Source organism: Humulus lupulus, chromosome 2 (assembly GCF_963169125.1).
Source record: "Humulus lupulus chromosome 2, drHumLupu1.1, whole genome shotgun sequence".
NCBI classification, from domain to species: domain Eukaryota; kingdom Viridiplantae; phylum Streptophyta; class Magnoliopsida; order Rosales; family Cannabaceae; genus Humulus; species Humulus lupulus.
In genome coordinates, this window is record NC_084794.1 from 296,224,095 (window position 1) to 296,250,916 (window position 26,822).

At 36.0% G+C, this 26,822-nt stretch overlaps 3 protein-coding genes across 5 annotated transcripts; 2 read left to right on the top strand and 1 right to left on the bottom strand.

Moving 5' to 3' along the window:
* Positions 1 to 8,541: 8,541 nt before the first annotated feature.
* Positions 8,542 to 12,388, bottom strand: LOC133819979 (G-type lectin S-receptor-like serine/threonine-protein kinase At4g27290). 2 transcript variants are annotated; one of them, XM_062253370.1, is made up of 7 exons: positions 10,963 to 12,388; positions 10,760 to 10,879; positions 10,405 to 10,553; positions 10,218 to 10,319; positions 9,779 to 10,032; positions 9,548 to 9,698; positions 8,542 to 9,057 (listed from the first exon to the last, which is right to left on the bottom strand). In XM_062253370.1, exons 1-7 carry the CDS (start codon positions 12,263 to 12,265, stop codon positions 8,773 to 8,775), a joined length of 2,364 nt encoding a protein of 787 aa, XP_062109354.1. In that variant the 5' UTR covers positions 12,266 to 12,388; the 3' UTR covers positions 8,542 to 8,772. The 2 variants fall into 2 exon arrangements, with proteins under 2 accessions (XP_062109354.1, XP_062109353.1); XM_062253369.1 differs by having other exon boundaries at positions 9,779 to 10,016; positions 10,109 to 10,319.
* Positions 12,389 to 18,593: 6,205 nt separating this feature from the next.
* LOC133819980 (G-type lectin S-receptor-like serine/threonine-protein kinase At4g27290) lies at positions 18,594 to 21,832 on the top strand. The gene is made up of 7 exons (XM_062253371.1): positions 18,594 to 20,011; positions 20,093 to 20,218; positions 20,281 to 20,411; positions 20,512 to 20,722; positions 20,807 to 21,044; positions 21,146 to 21,296; positions 21,386 to 21,832. The coding sequence occupies exons 1-7, from the start codon at positions 18,727 to 18,729 to the stop codon at positions 21,689 to 21,691; spliced, it is 2,448 nt and encodes an 815-aa protein (XP_062109355.1). The 5' UTR covers positions 18,594 to 18,726; the 3' UTR covers positions 21,692 to 21,832.
* Positions 21,833 to 23,064: 1,232 nt separating this feature from the next.
* LOC133819981 (G-type lectin S-receptor-like serine/threonine-protein kinase SD1-1) lies at positions 23,065 to 26,439 on the top strand. 2 transcript variants are annotated; one of them, XM_062253372.1, is made up of 7 exons: positions 23,065 to 24,072; positions 24,146 to 24,277; positions 24,708 to 24,844; positions 24,919 to 25,129; positions 25,256 to 25,493; positions 25,591 to 25,741; positions 25,822 to 26,439. In XM_062253372.1, exons 1-7 carry the CDS (start codon positions 23,133 to 23,135, stop codon positions 26,131 to 26,133), a joined length of 2,121 nt encoding a protein of 706 aa, XP_062109356.1. In that variant the 5' UTR covers positions 23,065 to 23,132; the 3' UTR covers positions 26,134 to 26,439. The 2 variants fall into 2 exon arrangements, with proteins under 2 accessions (XP_062109356.1, XP_062109357.1); XM_062253373.1 differs by lacking the exon at positions 23,065 to 24,072 and having other exon boundaries at positions 24,229 to 24,277; positions 24,763 to 24,844.
* Positions 26,440 to 26,822: the final 383 nt, after the last annotated feature.

Genomic DNA, 26,822 nt, shown 5'->3' on the forward strand with positions numbered 1-26,822 from the left:
ACATTGCTTGGACCATGCCGCGGCCCGCCCTCCTTCTTCAGCATGCAACAGCCTTGAAGGGCCGCGACTCACCAAGAACCATGCCGCGGCCCGACCCTTCGAACCCAGACAAAACCACCATTTTCAATCTCTAAACCTCACCTTAAGCCATCCCAAAGCCCCCAACTCAAAACCAATTAATAATAACATCATTAGAATGATTTAAACAACACAATTCCACCAAAAATCCAACCTGACACTCTCCAAAATCCCAATTCCAATTTCTGAGATTTCAAACCTAAAAACTCAAAACCAGCCATGGAAACTCTAAAATTCAACCATCAAACTTTGGATTGAACCTTACCTCAGTTGCAGTATCACTTCTCCATGAGTTTCCCTGACCTAGCTTCAATGTTCCAGACTCAAATTCCACCTTGAATGTCAAAACTACAACCATTAAAAACTCAGCCATTTTTCTTAAAGTTCCTAACCACAGAACGAAAATCAATGCTTACCTTGGCTCTAATTCAGTCCTTGATTAGTTCCTTGAGCTAATCCTCTGGTTCAGCCCTTCAATTCCCCCAAGTTTCAGTCAATTTCCCCCTTGAAAATCAGGGTTTTGCCTTTGCTAAGAGAGAGAAGAGAGAGAAGGAGAGAAAGGTCGGTTTAAACTTGTGTCTACTGTTTTCTAACATATTCCTTAAGTCTATCCTTAAGTTATCAGACTGATCCCAAAGCTCGGGATACCGGAAACATCCCCGAGGGAAAAACGGTAAAATCCCCCAATAATCCCGCCTAGACATCCTAACCTCAAATATATCTCCAACTATTTATTTTCATCACCTGATAGTCTAAATCACTACCCGATACCTAAAATACTCCTTAACTTGTCCAAAGCCAATTATAATGCCCCGTTGTGACTTCTCCCGCTATCTAGCCCTAGGATCGCCTCGAGTCGCCGGCCGCAGAATTATCCACATAATAATGTGGTTCTCACATATATATCATATCATCATATAATATCATCAATTATCATATGCACACTATTAATCACACAATATCACATTCAAACAAATACTATTCACTCTAATCCCATTTATGCCCTCCCAGCACACTAATCAAGGCTCCTAAGCCTTATTAGCGAATTTGGGTCGTTACAACTTCTTTATTTTCTTACCCGTTTGATTTTCAAGTAATGTTTTCCACTCTTTAAACTTGTTAAAAACATCATTCTTATTCTTTAAAGTATAAATCCAAACATTGTTTGAAAAATCATCTACAAAGGTAAGAAAATACCTTGCTCCACCTCTTGAAGTGGTTCGAGATGGCCCCCACAAATCTGAGTGTATGTAATCTAAGATGCCCTTTGAAGTATGCTGTCCAACACCAAATCTCAACCTGGTGGATTTTCCAAAAACACACTGCTCACAGAAGTCAATTTCCTAAATCTTGTCCTTGCCAAACACACCTTTCTTCTCAAGAACTTTGAGTCCTCTATTGCTAATGTGCCCAAGCCTTCGATGCCATATAACTGTTGGATTCTGGTTGTTTTTTACAGCAACATTCATGTGTCCTTTGCATGTGTTTCGTTGAAGAATGTATATGCCATTTTTCTTAACTCCTCTCATGACTATTCGAGCACCTTTCATTATTTTCATGATCCCCTTTTCAATCTTCACCAAGTAATCATCCTGATCTAACATTACCACATAAATTAAATTTCTCTTTATGTCAGGAACATGTCTTACTCCTTTTAGTTTTGTGACAATACCATCATCTAATTTAATTTTTACAGTTCCAATCCCTATAATGGAACATGAATGATTATCCCCAAGTTTAACAGTGCCACCATCAAATCTTGTGTATTCACTGAATTGAGTTTTATCTGGACAAATATGAAAAGAACACCCAGAGTCTATTAATCTACATTCAAGTAATCTTTAGAAACAACTAAAACCCTTGCACTTTCATATCCATCATCATCTTCAACTTCAGTGGTCACATCTGCACTTCCATGTTTTTTATTGTAGCTTTTCAACACTGGACAATCTTTCTTAAGATGAGAAGTCTTGTTACAAACAAAGCACCTTCTCTTGAACTTAGAGCCTGCCTTTCCCTTGTTCTGTCCTTTTTTATCCTTCTTTTCTTTCTCTTTCTTGAATGATTTTCCCCGAACAAACAATCCATCACCATTAGGCTCTTCTTTCAGTTCAGATTTCCTCTTCAATTCTTTTGCATTCTGCACTTCCTCAAGTGTCAAATTTTCTCTACCATACATCATGGTATCCACAAAGTGTTCATAACTTTCGGTGGGAAGAGAATTCAGAACAATGATTGCTTGATCTTCATCATCAATCTTAATATCTATATTTTCCAAATCAAGAATTATCTTATTAAACTCATCTAAGTGGTCTTCAACATTCTTACCTGGTGCCATCTTGAATGAATATAGTTTCTGCTTCAAGAACAATCGATTTGCCAAGGATTTGGTCATATACAGACTTTCTAGCTTCAACCATAGCTCAGCTGCAGTCTTCTCCTTCGAGACCTCACGCAGTACCTTGTCTCCCAAACTCAGAATGATAACACTGTGGGCCTTCTCGAGAATATCAGTCTTCTCTTTCTCAGACAACCCAGCTGGAAACTTGGATTCTCCCAATAACGCTGACTGAAGTCCTTGCTGAATAAACAAAGCACGCATCTTGACTCTCCATAATCCAAAATCGTTCTTGCCTGTAAACTTCTCAAGATAAAACTTTGCATACCCCATTTTCTTGGCTGTTCACCGGAATCTTGAATTTGAGATCAACACTCCACCCTTCGAACAACCTAGCTCTTGATACCAGTTGTTATGCAACAACAACACCAGAATACACAAAACCCAGAAAATACACCAACACAGCTCTTACACAAAACCAGAAAACAGAACAAGAACACACTCTTACAAGATTCAACTAGAATTGATTAGATTCTAGTCTAGTCCACGGGGATAACAACTCTCACTTATTTTATTACTCTGAAAAAGTTTCTGAATGTTACAATCTCAAATAAAGGAACAAGAGTCCTATTTATAAGACATAGGTTCAAGCTCACGTGTACAAGAAAATCAACTATAGAATTGGTCAAGACAAGAAATTTGACCAAGATAGCAAAACCAATAGGATGAGAGTAAATGTACAGCAAGATTATTAGTCACCATATACAACAGTTAATATCATCAAATTGTGTTTGTTCAGGAAAAGCAATGATTATTTTATATTAAATTATGAATTTTAGAGAATATACCAACTCTGAATTTGTCGTCTTATTTACTTTTTCTTTTGTAGTACAAGAGTATTTAAGTCTTTCACATGTGAGTCTGGTTTTTGCTATAATAAAGAAGAAGACAAATAACAAGTTTGGGATCTAGATAATCTTCAATCCAGATTAGATTTTTCTTTAACCTACTCCAAACCAACTTGATATAGATTTTGCAAGAAAAGATTTGATTGACTGACCTGGTATTAAAAATATATATAATAAGCTACTAGAAAGAAACCATCGACCCACTATCCAATCAACTGTATATGACTAATAATAATTTTTTGTAGAAAATAACACAAAAAGTTAGTAACATGAAATAAATAAAAAAAATGGAAATGAAAAGAGATTTGAGATTTTGGTATTGTTGCAAAAACTACTAGGACATTATTAACTGAATTAGAGGGTATATTTTCTGTAACGCCCTGGTTACCCCAGAACAGTTACGGTGAACAGTGAACCGGAAATTTGACCCGCTACCCGAGTCCTTTGGTTAAAAAACGTGATCTAAGTATCATTATCAGGTCAAGGTGAAAACCAGTAAAAAGGAAAGGGTACATTTCATTAAGTAAATAAACTGCTCATGAGCCTTTTAAAATGTTCACAAGATGTTCATAATACAAAAGAGTGGCTACAGTTCCAAATATACAGTCCCCGCCGGCCTAAGCGGCAAAAATAGGGTAAACCCCTAGTCCCTCTGAGAACACCTTGACCGTGGCGGTCAAGCGGCCCTGTATGTACATCACATCACCCAAGCTCTCCACTTAGGGTTGGTCAAGCTTTTCCTTCCCTTTACCTGCACCACGTAGCACCCATGAGCCAAGGCCCAGCAAGAAAACACAATAACGCATGATATAATATCAACAACGATCATAATAACCATTCAGGACTATCAGTCCAACAAATAGGTGACAATATCCAAAAGTCACAATAATGAGCATCGCTCCCTCTAGCCATGTGACGATAGGGTCACCAGGCTTAACTGATAAGTGATTCTTTCATAAGTTTGTTCAGGACAGGTGCATGGTGAATGGTCACCAACATAACCTTCCTCACGACTCTAGAGTCGAAACTATGGACAATGTCCCTTAGCCTTGTGACAAACGGTCACCGGGGTCATATACCTTGGCTATAATCATCTGGTCGTAGACCAAGCAAGTGCTTATAAGTTCCTCGACCCTAGGGTCGGTCTGGCATTAATGCTATAGAGTCATTCAATGCATGATTCTCGACTTTAGAGTCGGTTCCTGACTAGTCAGTGTCTCAAGCAGGTAATCAGCGTTCAATAGGATTTAATATGCAATCCATGTCCACATATATCAACCAGCATGCCTCAAATATCAAACCATGCATGCCATATATCTATACAGGGTGCAACTGTATTCATACACTGTTTTCTTACCTCTGGTTCGAGTGAAAATTATAATATGAACGACCCCTGAGAACGATCAACCTTTAACTTCCTCGACGGTCACCTGGTCATAACCAAAATATAGGATTCATCAACAAAATGATAACTGAGGGTTCCCAAACCAAATCCCAGCCCCCGAGACATCAAATACTACCCAACCGGGTACTAGGTCCAACCCCGAGGCCTATGGTTTGAATCCCTAAGCTAAAAACCACATTTAGCAAAATTGGCCTTAAGGGCCGCGACCCCCCTCTGCTGCGCCGCGGCGCGCCCCCAAACAGAGGGCTCCCCACCTGCCAGACGCCAAGGGCCGCGGCGCACCCCTGCTGCGCCGCGGCACCCAGCCCAGTTCAGCAACAAAGACACGCACGAACCAGATTTTTCCCCTGTGCGATTCCCTCTCAAACCAGTCCTTCAAACCCTCATAAAACCTCCTCCAAACATGTAATTAAACCCCCAAATAACACCCTTAGCTCACTCACATCAAACCCCAATCAAACTAACACCAAAACCCCCTTTGATTCTCACTTCCCACATCAAAATCCATGAAGTAAAAACTAAAACGAAAACAGAGTATCAGCTGTGTTATATGACCAAAACTCACCTTGAAACTAGCTTTAAACCTCCCACACAAGCTAACACAAGTGCTCCAACCCAGCCTTTCAATTTCCTTAGCTTGATTTCCCACCAAGAACTCAAAACTCTCATAGGAGAAGTGAAGAAAATGATGTACGGGAATGGAGGAAGCAAACCCCTATTTTTGCTCTGTTTATTCTACAGCTTTCTAAGCCACTTAAGTCACATATATCCTCCCAAAAAGACCAAAATACCATTGTGTCATCCTAAGCCTTTTAAACCAACTCAAGGGCAAAATTGGTACATTCCACTAAACTCGTTAATTATAATTAACGCTTCCCAATTCCCGCTAACCTCAATATCCTCAAATACCAATAATTCACATCCCGTTACCCTAAAATCCCCGGTAACGCTATAATCATTAATAACACCCAGAGACTCACCCCGAGCCCCGAGCTCAAACCTGTTATGACCAAACCGATAAATCATGTTTAAAGATCGTCTCATGTCGAAATACTCGAACCAATCCACATTATAATGTGGTCTCACAATATATCATTAACACACATACAAATATACAATTATACCCTCAACGGGCCAAATTACCAAAATACCCCTGTAAACAAATGTGGACTCACATGCACGCATTTAACATCATATTATAGTATAATTCTCATAAACATGCATAAACACATTTAATGGCATAATTAAACAGTTATGGCCCTCCCGGCCTACTAATCCAGCCATTAACCATAATAGGGAATTCGGGGCATTACATTTTCACCTTTACTTAGTACAGTTTTCAAAATATAGCAGAATAACAAACATTCATTGAAAAGTCTGAGATGAGTTGAGTGTGGACCTAACCATTCACGAGCTTCTGCTTCTTGAAAAATGTGCTGATCTTCCAATGTCTACTTGTGTTAGTTGTTTCTTTCATGGAGTTATTTACCCTAGCTAGTTTGACCTTTCTTTTCTTCTTAACTTTTCCAAGGATTAAGGCCTTCATTACGAACAAGGTTGGAGGAGACAGTATTTGGTGTGTTGACAATGGTGTCACCATTAATTGGTAGAGTTGGAGGTTCCCTTCTAGCTAGTAGTTGTTATCTAAGTCGACATCAACATCTCGCATAGGCAAGATAACTATGTCACCACGGTTGTTAATACTTGGTCTTCTTTCTCAAACATAACTCTATTACTCAACGGGCAAGACCTCACCTTAATGATTCTGGATTTGAGGGCCAATAATATAATTTATATATTCAGAATAAGTACAACATGTTATATTATTTCATATAATATGATGTTAGATTAAATAATGTGAAAAAATGTGATTTGTCACACCTTGTAACATATTATTGAGTCACAAAATTGGACACATATGTGTGCCAAAATGTGACATATTCTGGAGTTATAAAATTGGTTACAAATTTGTAACTCTCAAATATTACCCAATAATGTGTAGATTGTATGTTACACATTTGAGATTGGACTTCACAAAGCCATTATGAAATATGGTTGTTGGAGACATGTTTTTAACTCCCAATAGGTATTTGGAGGTTACAAAATCATGTGGGAAAGGATTTGGGACGTTTTGGGAAAATGACATTTTTTAGCTGAAAATGGCCTGTGGTCGGGGCCAGGAGCATTGGTGGCCGCGACCTGGGGGACAGCGAGCCAGAGATGTGTTCAGCCAATTTTCAACCCTTTTTCCACTTTAAACGGTTTTAAAACGTCAAGTAACTTCCCAAACTCCTTTTTAATTCCATAAACATCCAATTAATCATTGGTAACAACCATGGAGGTTGGTGAAATTTGAAATTCAATGGGTGTCTCAAAACTCTAAATAGAAGCATAATGCTCACTTGTAAGACAACTCTATTTCTATCTGTTATACCCATTTCTTTCTGGGTGTCCAGATCCACACTCAGCCCGTGGGCCGCTCGATTGAGAGTTAAGGCCCAGATCGTGCCCCATTTGACGAGAGGAAAACAGATGTTGGAAGCCCAAGTCTAGGCAAGGCCCAAAGGGCATCTAGGAGTGAGGACCGGGACCACCGCCGGGGCAGGTGGTATGAACCCGGGACCCCTCGCCCGTGGCATCCCCTGAGGTGCGGCAAAGAAGGTCGCGGCTCCCAAAACCGAGATAGGAGCCGGGATCACTGTGGTTAGACCAGAATCCTGTTAAACGGTCTGGGCTCCTGGTAAATGGTCCGGGACTTTGGTGAACGAAGGGGGACGTTGGTAAACGAACCCGGGTCGGTTGTTCGAGTTTGGCGAGATAGAGTGTCCAAGACACTAACATCGTCCCATGAAGCGTGGGGGTTGTCCCCACGCTTAACCTGCAGAAGAGGCTTCCTCGGGATTGTACGCCGTTGGTTCAGACCTGCACTGCCACTACTCTGACCGATCTTGTCCCCCAAATCTTCCTCGTAGCCTAGAATACCCAGACTGAAACTCCAGTTTGTCGCATGTCTTAGAATAAGATATTATTTGGTTTGGCCCAATGGGCTTTGATTAATGTACGTTTCATATTTTAATCCTTTGTATTGGGCTCCCATCAGAGAAGCTAATGGTATTTACACCCCTATTGGGCCCGGGTCAGCTCGACCCAAGCCTAGTGCACTCATGTGCCTATAAATACGAATAGTGGTGCACTGAGGAGGGGATCCGAGATTTTGATTATAAGTAGTTACCTTGCTCAAACTTGTAGAAAAATTCATTGTCAAAGGTTCTCTAAGTTCTAATACAACGGTCTCGTGGACTAAGGCTCATTAACGCCCCAACCACATAAAAACCTTGTCTTTATTCCTCAAACCCTTTCTTCTAAGCTCTCTAATCTTATATTATTCTAGTTTCTGAAAACTCGGTAAGCATTAACCAAAATGCTTAATTATTCCAAAGAGCTATTTCCAATATTGAGAGAATCTCTTAGTGCTTGAGATAGGGGGAAATAAGCTTTTGGTCAAAAATTATAAACCTTGTTCAAGTTGGTGATCCCCAATGCTCTTCACTTTGGTTGTGTGAGTGAGAGTATTTTACTTTTTTGTTCTTGTTATTTTTTCTACTATTGCTTTTGTCTTCTATTCTTCTATTTCTACTATCCTTTGTTTTAGAGTAGTAGTTTTTATAATTTTCTTCTTCCTCTTATATTTCTACATTTACTTATATTTTGATTATCAAGTTGCAATTTTATTTAATCAATTACCTTGTCTATCGAATGTTTGCATAGAGTTGTAATAGTATTTATTACCATTTCCATTGAAATAACATATATTTTTCTAACACAACAATCACTTTTATTGTCTTTTCATCCGTCCATTCTAGCAATACAAGAAGAATAATTCATCTAGGTCTGAATTTTGGATATAGAGTTATATACTATATAGAATAATTATACCAACCACCATTACAATTTTGAACATAAAATAAAATAAATAGAAATTGTAATTGTAATTATCAATAGGTGTCAAAAAGTTGACAATCTTCTGTATGTTATTTCAGATCTTATCGCGCCTCAACATCTGTTATGTTTGTATCGAATGAGGGGGAATGCTTTTCCCACAAGTCGGTTTGGGTGAAGTAGCCTGGTGGCTTGGGCTGAGGCAGAACACTTTCACTACTCAACATCGTAACAACAGATGACATATTTGGCCTATCAAAAGGGCTTTGTTGTACACATAAAAGACCGATGTGGATACAACGCAATACTTCTTTCATGCTATGGTCTGAATCTATTAAGCACTTGTCAATAAATTCAACATCATTGTTTTCCTTCATCAAAGTCCATGCCTAACAAATATATTATTGAAAAAAAGAACATAATGTTATTCTATTGTATTGTGACATATTCATCCAAATCATAACATATATATGTATGGATAGGTAACCATTTGATACCCTGTGTTTTTGCAAAGTATCATGTGTTTACAAATGATGCTCATTTGTTACCCTGCATTTTGAAATCGTACATATTTGGTACCCTAAACTCAAATTTAATTAATAAAATTTTACAAATTTAATCAAATTACTCTCAATCATACGAGCTACAAATTATATATAACTGCTAACAGTTTGGTCATATTGACAAAATTTTATCAATTAGGATACCAAATATCTATGTTTTCAAAATACGGGGTACCATATAAGCACTATTGAAAACAGAAGATATCAGAATGATACTTTGCAAAAATAAAGGGTACCAAATAAGTAAATTTCCTATATATATGTATATATGTATATATATCATGTGATGACTTTTCTTTTGCATAAGTACACTTACATATCCAATGAGGGTAGCGCCACTATTTTCATAGCAAAAGCCTATACTTTTCTTTCCACTTATGATCTCCAACATCATTATTCCAAAGCTAAATACGTCAGATTTGATTGAAAATAAGCCACCAAAAGCATATTCCGGCGCTATATAACCACTGCATTTGCAAATCACCTTTACACTTAAATAAAAAATTATATTAAAATAACTATAAGGGTTTTAAAAATGGCAACTTACTAAGTTCCTACTACTTTGTTTGTATTTCCTTCTAATTGGTCTCCCCCAAAACTTCTAGCCAAGCCAAAGTCTGAAATTTTTGGATTCATCGCTTCATCAAGTAACACGTTACTAGCTTTGAGATCTCGATGTATAATTCTCAATCTAGAATCATGATGGAGATAGGAAAGACCCTTAGCAATTCCACATACAATTTGAAATCTCTTGGGCCATGTTAATAGTCTACCTTGACTTTGATCTGCAAGTGTTGCTTCCTTGTTAAATATTAAGTTGGTGAATAATATAGAACATAAGATGTACTACAAGGAGGTAAGTTAAAAAGATTCTAACCAAAAATGAAATAGTCAAGACTTTTGTTGGCCATATACTCATAAATCAATAGTTTCTCTTCTTCATAAATGCAACAACCAACTATTTTTACTAGATTTCGATGTTGAACCTTGGCAATTAGTTTAACTTCATTTTTGAACTCATTGTCTCCTTGTCCAGACCACACTGATAGTCTTTTCACAGCAATTTCTTGCCCTCCCTCCAGCACACCCTAATATATATCACATTTAATAATATTGGCTATTTTAACACCAAAAATAAAAGGCTTTTCGCAATTAGGTTAATTGGAAGCTTACTCTGTATACAGGTCCAAAACCACCTTGTCCAAGCTTATTCTCCTCTGAAAAATTATTAGTAGCAGTACTAATTTTATGTAGGTCGAACAACGGGAGCTCCAAGTCTTCTTCTTCTTGGCCATTATTTCCACTTATAATAGCATTTATCTCTGTTTTTTTTTTCAATATGTAAAGCAGAAATCAATCAATGAAATGAAAAGATGTAAGCTTTATTTGTGAACATAATGCAGGCATGAAAGCAAGCAAAATAGCAATTTCAGTAGTGAACAATATTCACCAGAACAATGGTCTGTTCTGTTCAAAATGGCCAAATAAGCATAAAACAATGGAATGAAGTAGGGCTAGAGACATTTACCATGACAGTTTCTCCACTTGCGAATGTAAAGGCAAATTAAGATCATCCCAGAAGCTGATCCAACGAGAATAGCTATAATCATCACACCTCTCTTCACCTTTCGTTCAGCTCTTGATTTTTCTTAAGAAAGAAAAACAAACATAATGAATTGAACTTACTTGATATGGATTTAACAATCTCAATCTATAATCTTTAATCTGTACCTATTTCTGAAGCCAATATTCGAACATATAGATCTTGTCCGCCAGAAGGAAATTGTCGAATATCATAAAGATCTCCAAACCAGACGACGCAGCCACTGCCTTCTCCTCTGATATCTGAGTTTGTATAAGCCGTACAGGAACAGTTGCTCAGGCACTTAGCCCTGCACTCCCTTAGATTCATACTCTTGTTCACCCATGTATTCTGAGCATCAGGCAATTTCCAACCCGAAAATAGCCTAAACCCATCTTTCTCTTTCTCCTGGCACATCAATGGACTAATCCTCTCACACCCTTTAGACCAGTCCATTGAACTCCAATCCTGTGGAGACTTAGGCTTAAAACCCTTTAAACATTGGCATATTGGATTCTCAGAAATTATACACTCTGCGTTCGCCCCGCATTGGCCATAGTTGTCACACAGGTCTCTAGGCAGTGTATAGTAATTCTTCCAAGTTTTCTCTGTTTCCATCCATATCAAACATTGACGAACACTCGTCGTTTGGTTGATCACTATTCTTGAGATCCTTGACTTATTCTTGAGGGTGTAAGAGAAGTAAACTTCATCATCACTGTAAACGAACCTATAATCGAAAAGCGGGTTCGATCTTAACTCAGGATAACCACTTAAACGTAGGCCATTCCATGGCCCAGTTCGATAAAACTTTTCAGACCCTTTTCGAATTACATATTCTGGGTACGTATGGCGTCGTTTATCATACTCCATCCCATAAGTGAAATCTGCGTTACAGGGATCGTCCGAACTCTTCCATGATGACAACCGCCAAGTATGACCTCTCTTCAAGTCCCACCCCAGTTTCATTCCAGACAATAACGTATCACAAGGGTAATCAAAGCTTTGCCACAGATAGTTCTCTTTATTATTCTCATCTTTTTCGTCTCTCAAAACCAAGTTACCATTATCCAAGAGCTCAACAATTGGTTTCCCAGCTTGTTTTGACGAGTTCGTAGACCAAACGACGCTGCTGTTTTCTCCCAAAAGCACAAGATTTCCAACGTTGTTTAGAGTCAACGAACCAGACGACTTTTTCATCGGTTTACACCTGTTTGCGACCCAAACCACAGTTGGAACTGGGATGTTTCGATACCAAATTCCCAGATAACGATTGCTTGAACTGCCTGGACTGAAGAATCCCATTTCGAAGGTTCCTTCACTGGAAACCATGGTTGTGCCATCTCTCAGAAATTGCAACGGCCTAATGTTTTCAACTACAACTGAAGTTGATCCACAGAGAATAATTCTCCAGCCAACAAATGATATAAAGAGAAAAGAAAACAACCCCATTATTATTTTCTAGTTCATCATGGTTCCATAGTCATACCATCTGTATCGAACTCTGTGAAGATGTAACGTAAGAGACACGTATGTTTTGAGACATCTTCTTGGAAAATACTCGTGGTAGGAAACACTCTTATCGTAACACTATTTTGTGCTCACGATTGGTATTATCGTTCAAATATATAAACAAAAGAGTAATTTCAATTCTTAATGGTTGACACTTGGCCAGTTAGTTATACCATATAAAATTTACAGTGTAAAAAATATGTTTACGTTATCCCTTTGATATCAAAAAAAATACCGAGAACTTTTTTTTTTGGCACTATAAAATATTCAAAAAAAATTAAATTATTTACGGAAAAAATATTGTAACTACAACAAATATTATCATGAAAAGAATAAAAAAAAATACTCGGCCATATATTTTTTGAGACGAAAGTTGACTAAGAAGCTTAAAAATCTGCAACGAAAAATTTCATCTAATTTAGATATATAAAAGAAAAACCAACAATTTTTGAGAGAATAAGCTATTTGAAGACCAGCGAAAGTTTGAAAAAGCTCCATCTCGAACATCCTCCCGCATTTAACTACAACATCTTCTAGTACATAACTTTTTTTCAAACAGCTTTTGACTCCAATCCATAATTTTACCGTCGATATTATAAAATAAATAAATAAAGTAAATGAGTACATAGAACAATAATCAAAACTGAGTAAAAAGACTGAAAATATGTATTTTAAATTTGGAAAATAGAAAGATATTTATATAATATAGTCCATAAAAACTTTATTAGAGATGTAAACGGGTCGGGGATGGCTCCCCCGTCCCCGCCCCCGCCCCGTCTTGGGATCGAGGCCCATTTAATAAAAATGTTGAATTTTTTTTCTAAAATTGATAAAATAATTAAAAAATAATAAATTATACCATTAATAAATATATATTTTTATATAAATTATTATATTATATATTTTTAATAATATTTATATTAAAAATATAAATTACAATGTAAACGAGGCGGGTTGGGGACGAGGTCATGTTCCTCGCTCCCGTCCCATTAGGGGCAGGTCCCCACGGGCACCCTACCTTGCGGGTTAAATTGACATCTCTGAACTTTATTCGCAATCGAGAACATCATGATTCCATATAAGATTGGAGAGATGAGAAAAAAAAAAAAAAGAACCTAACAATACAATAACTAAGAGTAATTAACAATATTAAACAAAATGAAACTGATTTTTTACCAATAACTAACCAAAAACTAAATAATCACATATATTGGGAAAATGACTCAAATATAATTACTTATATTAGGAACATGACTCGTGAGAAAGAGAAAAAATAGAGAAAAAAATTATATTGAAAATACAAAAGCAAAGAAAAAGTAGGCAGAAAGAAGGTATACAAAAGGAAAGCCCTATCAAATTCAAACATATAGATGGAAAAATTTATTGAATAACATAAATTTCAAACACTTGAATCAGTTCACAAAAGGACATAGAAAAGTAGTGAAAGGAGACTGGCTAAACATAAGTTCTTATTATCAAAATTAGTAGGTTGAAGAAAAATCTAACCTACTCCAAACCAACTTGATATAGTTGGGAAATTTCACTTTGTATGCTTATAAATGCTATAATTACAAAAAAAATATAGCCATATTAAAATTTTCAAAATAATACTATTTTGTTGTACTTTACCCAAAATGCCCTTATCATTATCTCCTCACTTTTCACTCCTAATTTTTCTATTCTCTCTTCCCTCTTCCCTCTTCCCTCTCTCTTATTTCACTCTCTCACACCTTACACCACCACCAATACCACCAGCACACTAAATATTATATTTCGAACAGATTTGGACATGATTTTTGGGTTTTTTTGGCGATTTTTTTTCAGATTTGAAACTCGAAAATCTGCAGAAAATCGACCTTGCTCGATGGTGGTTTGATGGTGCTCGATGCCAGCTCGATGGGACCTTCAAAATCATGATTTTTCATGAAAAAATGACTTAGCTCGATGGTGGTTCGATAGTAGCTCGATAGTGGCTCGATGGTGCTCGATGCAATTCTTGCAAGAGACATAATTTTTCACTCGGGTGTCCGTTTGAGGTGATTTTGGGTATTTTTTCAAAATCTACACGTTTGACATATTAATATGCACATTTGTGAAGTGTAACACTTGTACAAAATACAAAAGTGCAAACATACCTCATGTTTAAGACATCTTTTGGTATATTTTTAAGTTTTAAACTTCCCAAATATGCATATGAGCATGTTAAACGTGTAGATCTTGAAAAAATATCCAAAATAAAAAAAAATCACCCCAAATGGACACCCGAGTTTTAATTTTTTTATCCAATTTATTTTTCATAATTTATTATTGTTGATAAATAATTAATTACTTTTTTTCATCTTAATTGCTTAATTCAATCCAATTATATCATATCTTACTTTTTAAATAAGGTTTATATATATATATATTTTTTTAATTTCCTATTTTGTCTCATTTGAATCATATTTTATATCTTATCTTTTGTAAAATATAATAAAGCATATAACGAAAAAGCTACCATGCCCTAAAAAGTCTATATGCACTATTATATATATAAATATATAAAATAGTAGTATACTAACCTTTGAAGACTTGTGCACTCTGCTGTATGGAAGAAGAGAATTGATAGGAAAAAAAAGCCAATTACACTCAATTTTTATGGGGAACGAGAATTAAAAAGTGTAATTGAGCACCGCAATTACTTCAAATTACACATTTATTGTGTAATTATTTAGTCAAACGAACGCACCAAAAATTGGTAATTATCCTAAATTACATCTAATTTTATTTACTGTTTAGACTAGGAAGAACGAAATGAAAAACGAATTCTGTATATTAATTAAGCAAAAAGGATTACAAAGTATTTATAGACTTTATTACATAACCATGTTAATCAAGAAGATGAACAACTTGATTAACCACTTGCTTAACTGCTTAACGGAATTAACTAAAAAAACTAACTAATTGATTATAAAGCCTAACCACTAATCATGCCAGCTCAGCTGGCTCTTTATTCTTAACATTTACCATGTGGCTTTCCAAATGCGCTCTTAAACTCAATGTTGGTACAAAAAAATTAAATATGATAATACAATTATTAGATATAATGATTGTATTTTTGTTCTGAATTATTTGTTTGATGAATTATTTGTAATTTTATTTTAAAAATCTTTAACTAAAATCGAATTTAGAGTCGTATTTGAACTATTTTACAAAAACACAACTTCCCAATAGATAATAGATAATAAGACAAAAGAAGAAAACCCCTTAATAATACAAATATGCTAGTAATGGAGTATAAACTGATTTACTTAAACAAATGACCTAGTATATCACTACCTTGGAGGATATGAAACCTTAAAACGAACTGATTCAATTAATTAGTACAACGGGGCAGTTGGGCAAGCTAATTCAATTCTTCTACGTCCTCGTACACAACAAACCAAAACTTTCAACAAGTCAACCTTAGTGGTCGTAGAACTGCGTTTAGTCAACAGCAGCTACCATACCATCACTAACTATTAGGCAAGGAGCTGGTGGAAAAGGCAAAATCCCAGAGACTAAAATTCAATGGAGAAGCTTTCGGCCATGTTTATCACTACTCTTTTGCTTTTTTCTTTCACGAAGCTTCCTGAGGCAGTTGATGTCATTACTCAATCTCAGTCCATCAAAGACGACGAGTCGTTTTTGGTTTCCAAAGATGGGTGTTTCGAAATGGGGTTTTTCAGTCCCGGTAGTTCTAAAGCCCGTTACTTGGGAATCTGGTACAAGACAAAAGCAATAGTAGAAAAAATAACGAGAACGAAAAAGTAAAATATTCTCACTCACATAACCAAAGTGAAGAGCATTACAATCTTTGCCCAAAAGCTTATTTCCCCCTATCTCAAGCACTAAGAGATTCTCTCAATATTGGAAATAACTCTCTAGAATAATCAAGCTCTTTAGTATATTTCTAATCAAGTGCATTAGTGGATAGAAATAGAGTTGTCTTACAAGTGAGCATTATGCTTCTATTTATAGAGTTTTGAGACACCTTTGGAATTTCAAATTCCATCAACCTCCATGATTGTTACCAATGATTAATTGGATGTTTATGAAATTAAAAAGGAGTTGGGGAGTTACTTAGAGTGTTAGAACCGTTTAAAGTGGAAAAAAAGGTTGAAAATTGACTGAATACATCTCTGGCCGTGCCCACAAGCATGCCTGGGCGCGCCCACAAATGCTCCTAGCAGCAGCCACATGCCATTTTCAGCTAAAAAATGTCATTTTTCCAAAACGTACCAAAACGTCTCAAATCCTTTCCCGCATGATTTTGTAACCTCCAAACACCTAATAGAAGTTAAAAACATGTATCCAACAGCTATATTTTGTAATGACTTTGTGAAATCCAATCTCAAATGTGTAACATACAATCTATATATTATTGTTTAATATTTGAGAGTTACAAATTTGTAACTAATTTGACACATTTTGACACACACATGTGTCTTCTTAGATAACAACCAGCTGAGAGCTACTAGAAGGGAGATGGTGACACCATTGTCGCTGGCTCCTTCTACACACATGATGAGCCTCCCTCCACCAAATACTGTCTCCTCCAACCTCGTTCGTAATGAAGGCCTTAATCCTTGGAAAAGTTTAGAAGAAAAGAAAGGTCAAACTAGCTAGGGCAAATAATTCCATGAAAGAAACAACTAGACATTGGAAGAGCACATTTGTGAAGAAGCAGAAGCTCGTGAATGGTTAGGTCCACACACACTCGACTCATCTCAGACCTTTCAATGAATGTTAGTTACTCTGCTATATTTTGAAAACTGTACTAAGTAAAGGTGAAAATAAACCCTCTAATTCAGTTAATAATGTCCTAGTAGTGAGGCTATAGAATATAAGAAAATGTTACATCTTGTCAACATCATCAAACTGTGTTTGTTCAGGAAAAGCAATGATTATTTTATATTAAATTATGATGAATTCTAGAGAATATACCAACTCTGAATTTGTCATCTTATTTACTTTTTCTTTTGTAGTACATGAGTATTTAAGTCTTTCACATGTGAGTCTGGTTTTTGCTATAATAAAGAAGAAGACAAATAACAAGTTTGGGATCTAGATAATCTTTAATCTTCAATCCAGACTAGATTTTTCTTTAACCTACTCCAAACCAATTTGATTTAGTTTTTGCAAGAAAAGATTTGATTGACTGACCTGGTATTAAAAATATAAATGACTAAATAATAAATTTTAATAAAGGATTATGAATCACAAATTAGAAGGAAATACAAGCAAAATAGTAAGAACTTAGTAAAGTCCTCTCAAAAATATATTTTTTAGTCGATACTTTATTTATTTATACTAATAAATATTGTGCACAGTGATTATATGGCACTAGAATATGCATTTGATAGCGTAAGAATTTTTTTTTATCCAATTTTTTTCATAATTTATTATTGTTGATAAATAATTAATTTTTTTTTCCTTTTAATTACTTAATTCAATCCAATTATATTATAACTTACTTTTTAAATAAGATTTATATTTTTTTTAATTTCTTATTTTATCTTATTATTTGTTTGAATCATTAGACCTTTTTCTTTTGTAAAATATAATAAAACATATAATGAAAAAGTTACCATCCCCTAAAAAGTCTATATGCACTATTATATATATTTATATATATATATATATAATAGTAGTATACTAACCTTTGAAGACTTGTGCATGTATGGAAGAAGAGAAATGATTAAAAAAAAACCCAATTACCTACATTTTTATAGGGTATGAGAATTAGAAAGTGTAATTAGAACACCGCAATTACTTCAAATTACATATTTACTATGTAATTACTTAGTCAAACAAACGCACCAAAATTGGTAATTATCTCGAATTACATCCAATTTTATTTACTAGGTGGTTTTCCAAACGCACAACTCAATTTTGATGGAAAAAAATTAAATATGACAACAAAATTATTAGATATAATAATTGCATTTTTGTTTTGAATTATTTGTTTGATAAATTATTTGTAATTTTATTTTAAAAATCTTTAACTAAAATTGAATTTAGAGTTGTATTTGAAGTATTTTACAAAAACATAACTTCACAGTACAAAAGAAGAAAACGCCTTAATAATACAAATATGCTAGTAATGGAGTATAAACTGATTTACTTAAACAAATGTATATCACTTCCTTGGAGGATATGAAACCTTAAAACGACAGACTGATTCAATTAATTAGTAGAACGGGGCAGTTGGGCAAGCTAATTCAATTCTTCTACGTCCACGTACACAACAAACCAAAACTTACAACAAGTCAACCTTAATGGTCGTAGAACTGCGTTTAGTCAACAGCAGCTACCATACCATCACTAACTATTAGCCCAGGAACTGGTGGAAAAGGCAAAAGCCCAGAGACTAAAATTCAATGGAGAAGAAGCTTTCGGCCATGTTTATCACTGCTCTTTTGCTGTTTTCTTTCGCGAAGCTTTCTGTGGCAGTTGATGTCATGACTCAATCTCAGTCCATCAAAGACGACGAGTCGTTTTTGGTTTCCAAAGACGGGAGTTTCGAAATGGGGTTTTTCAGTCCCGGTAGTTCTAAAGCCCGTTACTTGGGAATCTGGTACAAGAATATCCCAGTTCAAACTGTCGTTTGGGTGGCCAACAGGAGCAAGCCAATCAACGATTCATCTGGAGTCTTGACGGTTAACAAAACGACAGGTGATTTTCTCCTTCTGAGTCATAACCAGACTGTCGTTTGGTCAACAAACTCGACTGCGAAAGCTCAGAGTCCTCTGTTACAGCTCTTGGATTCTGGGAACCTTGTGCTTAGAGATGAAAAGGACGAAAACCCAGAAACGTTCTTGTGGCAGAGCTTCGATTTTCCATGTGATACTCTGCTGCCGGGGATGAAGCTCGGCTGGAACAGGAGGACTGGTTTGAACCGTCGATTATCGGCCTGGAAGAGCTCCGATGATCCATCTCCAGGAGACTTGAGTTGGGACATGGAGCTTCGTGAGTTCCCAGAGCCCGTTATGTGGAATGGGACGAAGGAGTTCCTACGAAGTGGACCATGGAATGGACTTCAGTTTATTGGAAAGCCAACGAAAGCTCTTCCTCTGTTGAAGTTCAGCTTTCACTCCGATGAAGATGAAGTGTACTTCACTTTCGTCTTGGCAAATGAGTCTGTGATTGGAAGAATGGTTTTGAACGAAACGCTGTTCAATCGACGAGCGTTGGTTTGGTCAGATGCAGAGCAGAACTGGACTACTTACGCTACTTTCCCGAGAGACCAGTGCGATAGGTACGGCTACTGTGGTGCCAATTCCAACTGTGTTCTTGCACTAAACCCTGTATGTCAATGCTTAGACAAGTTCAAGCCCAAGTCATTAGACAAATGGAGATCAAACGATTGGTCATCTGGATGTGAAAGGAAAAAGGCACTGAAGTATTGCCAAAACGATGACGGTTTCGCCAAATATGAAGGGCTGAAATTGCCTGATACGACACATACTTGGGTTGATCACAACATGAGTTTAAAGGACTGCAGAGGTAAATGCTCGAGCAACTGTACTTGTATGGCTTATGCAAATACTGATGTTAGAGATGGTGGTAGAGGTTGTGCTATCTGGTTTGGTGATCTGATCGATATCAAACAGATTCCAGGAGGAGGGCAGGATCTATATGTTCGACTTTCTGCCTCTGAAGTAGGTATGATATGTGAGACTTCTTGTGTTGGAATCCAAGTTAGAATTCTGTTTTTTGATAATATTTGTTTCATTACTCATGAAGGGGCTAATAAAGATGATAAATGGAAGATAGGAGTGATAGTTGCTTCTGCCGTTGTTATTATTCTCGGCCTGATTTTAGCTTACTGCTGCTACAACTACATTTCCCACAGGAAGAACAACTCCCAAGGTAAACTCTTATAGTGTTTTATTCATGTTTAAAAGGAATACTTTTTCACTTTTCTTTCTCAGATAATGACCATGAAAGCCAAAAAGAGGACCTGGAGCTCCCACTGTTTGACCTATCCACAATAGCTGCTGCAACAGATGATTTTTCATTGGATAACAAGCTTGGTGAAGGTGGTTTTGGACCTGTATACAGAGTATGTTTGAATTTTACTGATAGTGAAATTGTTTTCAAGGACCTTATGAATCATGGAATGGCTTATTAATGAGAGCATATTTGTCAAATAATATTTTCAGGGTAGGTTGAATGATGGACAAGATATTGCGGTGAAGAGGCTCTCGGCGTGTTCTGGACAGGGAATGAGGGAGTTCAGAAATGAAGTCACTTTGATAGCCAAGCTTCAACACAGAAATCTAGTAAAGATTCATGGTTGCTGCATTGAGGGAGATGAGAAATTGCTCATTTATGAATACATGCCAAACAAAAGTTTAGACTTCTTTATTTTTGGTACAGATAAGATAGTAGTTGCTGTGATTTTCTGATGATTCATTGTGAATTCAAGTTCAATTAATTGGATGTTAAACTTGCCAGATCAAACACTTGGTAAGCTATTAGATTGGCCTAAGCGCTTCGACATTATTTGTGGGATCGCTAGAGGTCTTCTCTATCTGCATCAAGATTCCAGATTAAGAATCATTCATAGGGATTTGAAAGCGAGTAATGTCTTACTTGATAGTGAGATGAATCCAAAAATATCGGATTTTGGCATGGCTAGAACTTTTTGGGGGGATGAAACTCAAGGAAATACCAGAAGAGTAGCTGGAACATAGTAAGTTTTTTTTTTAATTTTTTATTATTATGATTCATTGTCCAATACAAGTTTTTTCTCTGTTTGTATTCTGACACACATTGTTTGATTGATGTTCGAAGTGGTTATATGGCACCAGAATACGCCTTGGAAGGCCAATTCTCGGTCAAATCTGATGTTTTTAGTTTTGGTGTTCTAATGCTGGAGATAATAAGTGGTAAAAGAAGTAAAGGCTTCTACCATTTGAAACACAATTTAAACCTCATTGGAAATGTAAGTCAAAGTAGTAGTAGTAAACTTTCAATAGTACTTTTTTCTCATAAGATAAATGGCTTATATACCATAAACATCATATATTTTAGGCATGGAATTTGTGGAGAGAAGAGAGGCCTTTGGAACTGATAGACGAATGTCTAGGGAACAACTGCTCTGATTCTGAAGTACTTCGTTGCATCCACATCAGTCTCTTATGTCTGCAACAGCAACCAGAGGACCGACCGACGATGTCATCAGTTGTTCAGATGTTAGGCGGCTCAGGCACCTTACTAGAGCCCTCGCAGCCGGGATTTCTTGAGGAGAAAAACTCAAACGATGTATACACTGCTTCCACCACTCATGAATTGGTTTCAATCAATGAATTGACCATTACAATGTTTGAGGCTCGATGAGTAGGATCTTCTCATCATATGTGAACTAAGAAGAACTAATGTCCTTATTCCTTAATTTCAAATATAAACTTCTTGTGTACAAGTTATGGTAAAAGATTCTATGTATAAACTTATCATGAATATGAATGTTCATTTGCGTCAGTCGTTTGAACTGCAAAAAAAAAAAAAAGTTTATATTTTTTTAGACTTTGTGTTTTGCTTCATTATTTGTTTGGACCTTGTGTTTTAAAAAATTATTTTTTGGACTCTGTGTTTTGTAAAATGGTTCAAATAAGTCCCTAAATCTGATTTTGATGAACAAAAAATTGAGTATAACAACACAATTCTTAGGCAGAATGACTGTATTTTTTTTCTGAGTTGCTAGTTTGATGAATTATTTGTGATTTTAGTTCAAAAAACTTTGATCAAAATCGGGTTTAGGGGTCTATTTGAACTATTTTAGAAAACATAGAGTCCAAAAAATAATTTGTCAAAACACAGAGTCGAAACAGACAATGATGCAAAACACATGTCTAAAAAGACATAAACCCAAGATTCTATGTATAAACTTATCATGAATATGAATGTTCATTTGCATAAGTCGTTTGAACTACATAAAATAAAAAAGGGTTTATACTTTTTTAGACCTTGTGTTTTGCCTCATTACTTGTTTGGACCCTGTGTTTTAAAAAATTATTTTTTTGGATACTGTGTTTTGTAAAATGGTTCAAATAGGTCCCTAAATCTGATTTTGATGAACAAAAAATTAAGTATAATAACACAATTCTTAGGCAGAATGACTGTATTTTTGTTATGAGTTGATAGTTTGATGAATTATTTGTGATTTTAGTTAAAAAAAACTTTTATCAAAATCGGATTTAGGGATCTATTTGAATTATTTTAGAAAATATAAAATATAAAATATAAAAAATAATTTGTCAAAACACGGAATCTATTCAGGCAATGAAGCAAATTGCAGGTCTAAAAAGACATAATCCCAAGAATGCAGGTCTAGAAAGACATAATCCCAAGATTCTATGTATAAACTTATCATGAATATGAATGTTCATTTGCATCAGTCGTTTGAACTGCATAAAATAAAATACTCTAAAGTCAAAATATATAAATGAGAAAAGCTACAAGAACAAGACTTTTTCTCGCTTTACTAAAATACTAAATTAGCTCAGACAATGATCTTGAAACGCTATTTCCAGATGACAACAGTAACAATAGTTAAATAAAAAAAGATATCTAGAAGCAAGAATGTTTTTTTTTTCTGAAAGGGAAGCAAAAGTTGTTTGAAAATGAAAAAAAGTCGAACCTAACTTGCATTTAATAAAACTAACTTCTTTTATCACTAGTCAAGACAAGAGTAGTTGGTTCTCATTGTTTCAAACTTAACCGGTCCATATGAAAAGATTTAAACAAAAGCGACACTTTTGTTTATAATGTGTGATTGGAAATGTCTAAAACAAGAGAAATGAGCTTCGTTTTTCTAGTCTCAATTAGGTTTCCTCTGCTCTTTTGTTTGGTCCAATCCTCAGTTGTAGTTGACACCATAGCCCAAAACCAGTTTATATGTGAAGGAAGAAGCCTGACTTCGAAAAATGGAATCTTTGAACTGGGTTTTTTTGGTCCAAGTAATTCCACTCATCGTTTCCTGGGAATCTGGCACAGTAAAATCCCATTTAGAAAACTGGTTTGGGTTGCAAATCAGCACAACCCGATCAACGATTCATCTGGGATTTTGGCTATAAACACAGAAAAGGGTAACGCCTTTCTTCTTGATCAGAACGACTCTGTTTTTTGGTCTACGGACTCATCAAAACAAGCCCGGAAGCCTATTTTGCAGCTCTTGGATTCAGGAAATTTGGTTCTCAAAGACGAGAAAGATGAAGACTTAGACAACTATTTGTGGCAAAGCTTCAAATTTCAATATCAAAGGAGTATTTTTTTAACAGAGACAGGACTTAGTCAAGGTCGGTCAGCCATGGAAGACTCATGCGATGACTATGGCCGTTGTGGCCCCAATGGACTCTGCGACGTTATTAACTCACCAATTTGCAGTTGTCTAGAAGGGTTTAAGCCCAAATCACCAGAAAAATGGAGTATCGGGGAAACCAGACAAGGCTGTGTACGTAACATATCACTGAACTGCCATCAAAGTAATGGGTTTATCGAGTATGGTTCATTCAAGGTTGAAGAAAACCAAAATGCTTCTGTGGGAAAGAGCATGAATCTTGAGGAATGCAGGGAATGGTGCTTGAAAAATTGCTCATGTATGGCTTATGCAAGCTCTGATATTGGTGGCTGTACCATTTGGTCAGGTGACTTGATTGGTGTTCGACATGTTTCGGTTAATGGACGAAATCTTTACATTAGAATGCCTGTTTCAGAGTTAGGTATAATCAAAAGTTTTCTTCTATAGTTACACTTGAGTTTTTTTTCTTTTCTAAAGTTTTTTTTTTACTGTAGAATCCAACAATGAAGATGAGAAACATAGTACAGTGAAGATAGTCTCCATTGTTGTACCCGTTTCTGTCTGCATTGTCTTGGGAATATCATTAGTTGTTTACTACATGCGAAGAAACAGCAGAGACTTACAAGGTAATGATATTGTATCTTATGTGAGTAATTTTCTCTTGTTGAACTCATAAATGATATTATGCTCTTAAGCCTTAGATTGCAGACATATTTTAAAGTGGTTTGAGATGATGTATGCCTACTGCTCTATACATAGTCTTGAAACTGGTGGCTTTGGCACATATGTTTTACACCCAAATATTACACAATCATGTTTAGTTTAGATGAGTCCACATAAGTGTGTGTGATATTCAAATGACTTTGCCACATATATATTACTCATAATATATATTTGGTCCTCAGAAAAGTTTATTACCCTTTAGGCATTTTGGAGTGAAAAATTATTTGATGGCTAACTTGAAAGTATTCTAAGGTTTTTGACTATGTTTCTAGTACTGATGCATTACATGTACTCTCATGCATCATTCTCTATTCTCATTATTGGAAAAAATAGAGAATGATGGAAATGATGAAACTCAGAATGATGACCTGGATCTCCCTTTCTTTAGTCTATCCACATTAGCTGCAGCCACAGAGAACTTTTCACTGAACAACAGGCTTGGACAAGGTGGATTTGGATCGGTATACATGGTAAGTTGCAGCACTATTAGTATAAAAATGAAGAGACAATGTTTCTTGCAGGCTTGCTCATAGCTGATTTTCAGGGCACGCTTGTAGATGGACAAGTAGTAGCTGTAAAGAGGCTTTCGCAGAGCTCTGGACAAGGAGCGAACGAGTTCAAGAATGAAGTAATATTGATAGCCAAACTTCAGCACCGAAACCTTGTAAGGCTTCTCGGCTATTGCATTCACGGAGAAGAGAGGCTACTAGTTTATGAGTATATGCCCAATAGAAGCTTGGACTGCTATATTTTTGGTTTGTATCTTATCTTTTTAAACCAGATCTGTACAGTTACAAATACAAATTTTACTTGTCATATATTACTTGCATAGCTTTTCAAATTCCACTATTCAAACTAACTTGAATGAGAAACACAAACAGATCAAATGCAAGGTGAACTTTTAGATTGGTCTAAGCGTTTCAACATCATAGTTGGGGTTGCAAGGGGGCTTATCTACCTTCATCAAGATTCCAGATTGAGGATTATCCATAGGGACCTCAAAGCAAGTAATGTTTTGCTTGACAAAGATATGAACGCTAAAATTTCAGATTTTGGTATGGCTAGAACTTTTGGCGGTGATCAGACAGAAGGAGTTACAAACAGAGTAGTTGGGACCTTGTAAGCATATAAAAGCTGTTTTATTTTATCATGAATATTCTTCTGTCCATAACTTATTTCTATTTTGACTTTGTTTCTTCTTATATTCTTCTACCAGTGGCTACATGGCACCAGAGTATGCTATCGATGGCCAGTTCTCGGTCAAATCTGATGTCTTCAGCTTTGGCATTTTGATTTTGGAGATTGTTAGTGGCAAGAGAAATAAAGGGTTTTATAATCCAAGTGACAACATTAATCTCATAGGACAAGTAAGTGCAGTTATTGTTTGTTTGTTTGTTTACAAAAAAGTAAACCAGGCATTAAAAAGTCATGTTGAAATTTTGCTTAGGCATGGAATTTGTGGAAAGAAGGAAGGTCATTAGAACTGATTGATGAATGCTATTGTGTCGAATCATGCGTGCTCTCGGAAGTGTTGCGTTGTATCCATGTCGCTCTCTTATGCGTGCAACAGCTTCCTGAAGATAGGCCTGCAATGTCATCTGTGCTTCTGATGTTAGGTGACAAGAATGCTCTGCCTCAACCCAAAGAGCCAAGTTTCTTTTTAGGGAAACATACATGTGAAGCAAGCACTTCCTCTTTAACAAAGCAAGAGACTTCTTCAACCAATGACTTTACCATAAGTCTTATCCATGCTCGATAGGATTCAGCACAGGCCAGCTTCTGCATGAAGGCAGCGGTGTTCGAGTCAAATTTCTGGGCAAAGTCTCGGTATGAGGTTGCTGGCATGAAGGCAGCCGTTTGAGTCAAATTTCTCGGCAAAGTCTTCTATTGGAGATGGCATTGATGATTTCGGACCTGGTTTATTTGGGTATGGGTGAATGTCGATTTGAAAAAAAAAATTATCTAGTTTATTTTGTTCTTTGTAGAGAAGACACTAATCTTTATTTTGAATGAACACAAGTTTGAGAAAAAAATACACAAATCTAGGTTTCGTATTTTGATGGAATTTTCTGGGTTTGAGTTCGTATTTCGGTGTTCATGCCCACAGATTCATCATTTTTTTTTCTTAGATGTTGGATGTTAAATTTTAGATTTTGGTTTTTTTTAATTGATTATTATTTTCAAATCTGCTTAACAATAATAGTCAGCTAAACAAGATAAGATGACTATTATTGTTAAGCAGATTTGGATTATTTCTTTTAATTTGGCTCAAATAATGAAGGATAGATCAATGCTCTTCAGTGGGGTTTGATTGTTTCATGATGATATCCTGCTGGGCCATTTGGAATAGAAGGAACAAGCAATGACTTGACCATATGTACTGTTGTGGTTTGGGCACTATTATTAGAAACAGTACATATGGTAAAGTTATTGCTGCACAGGTCATGT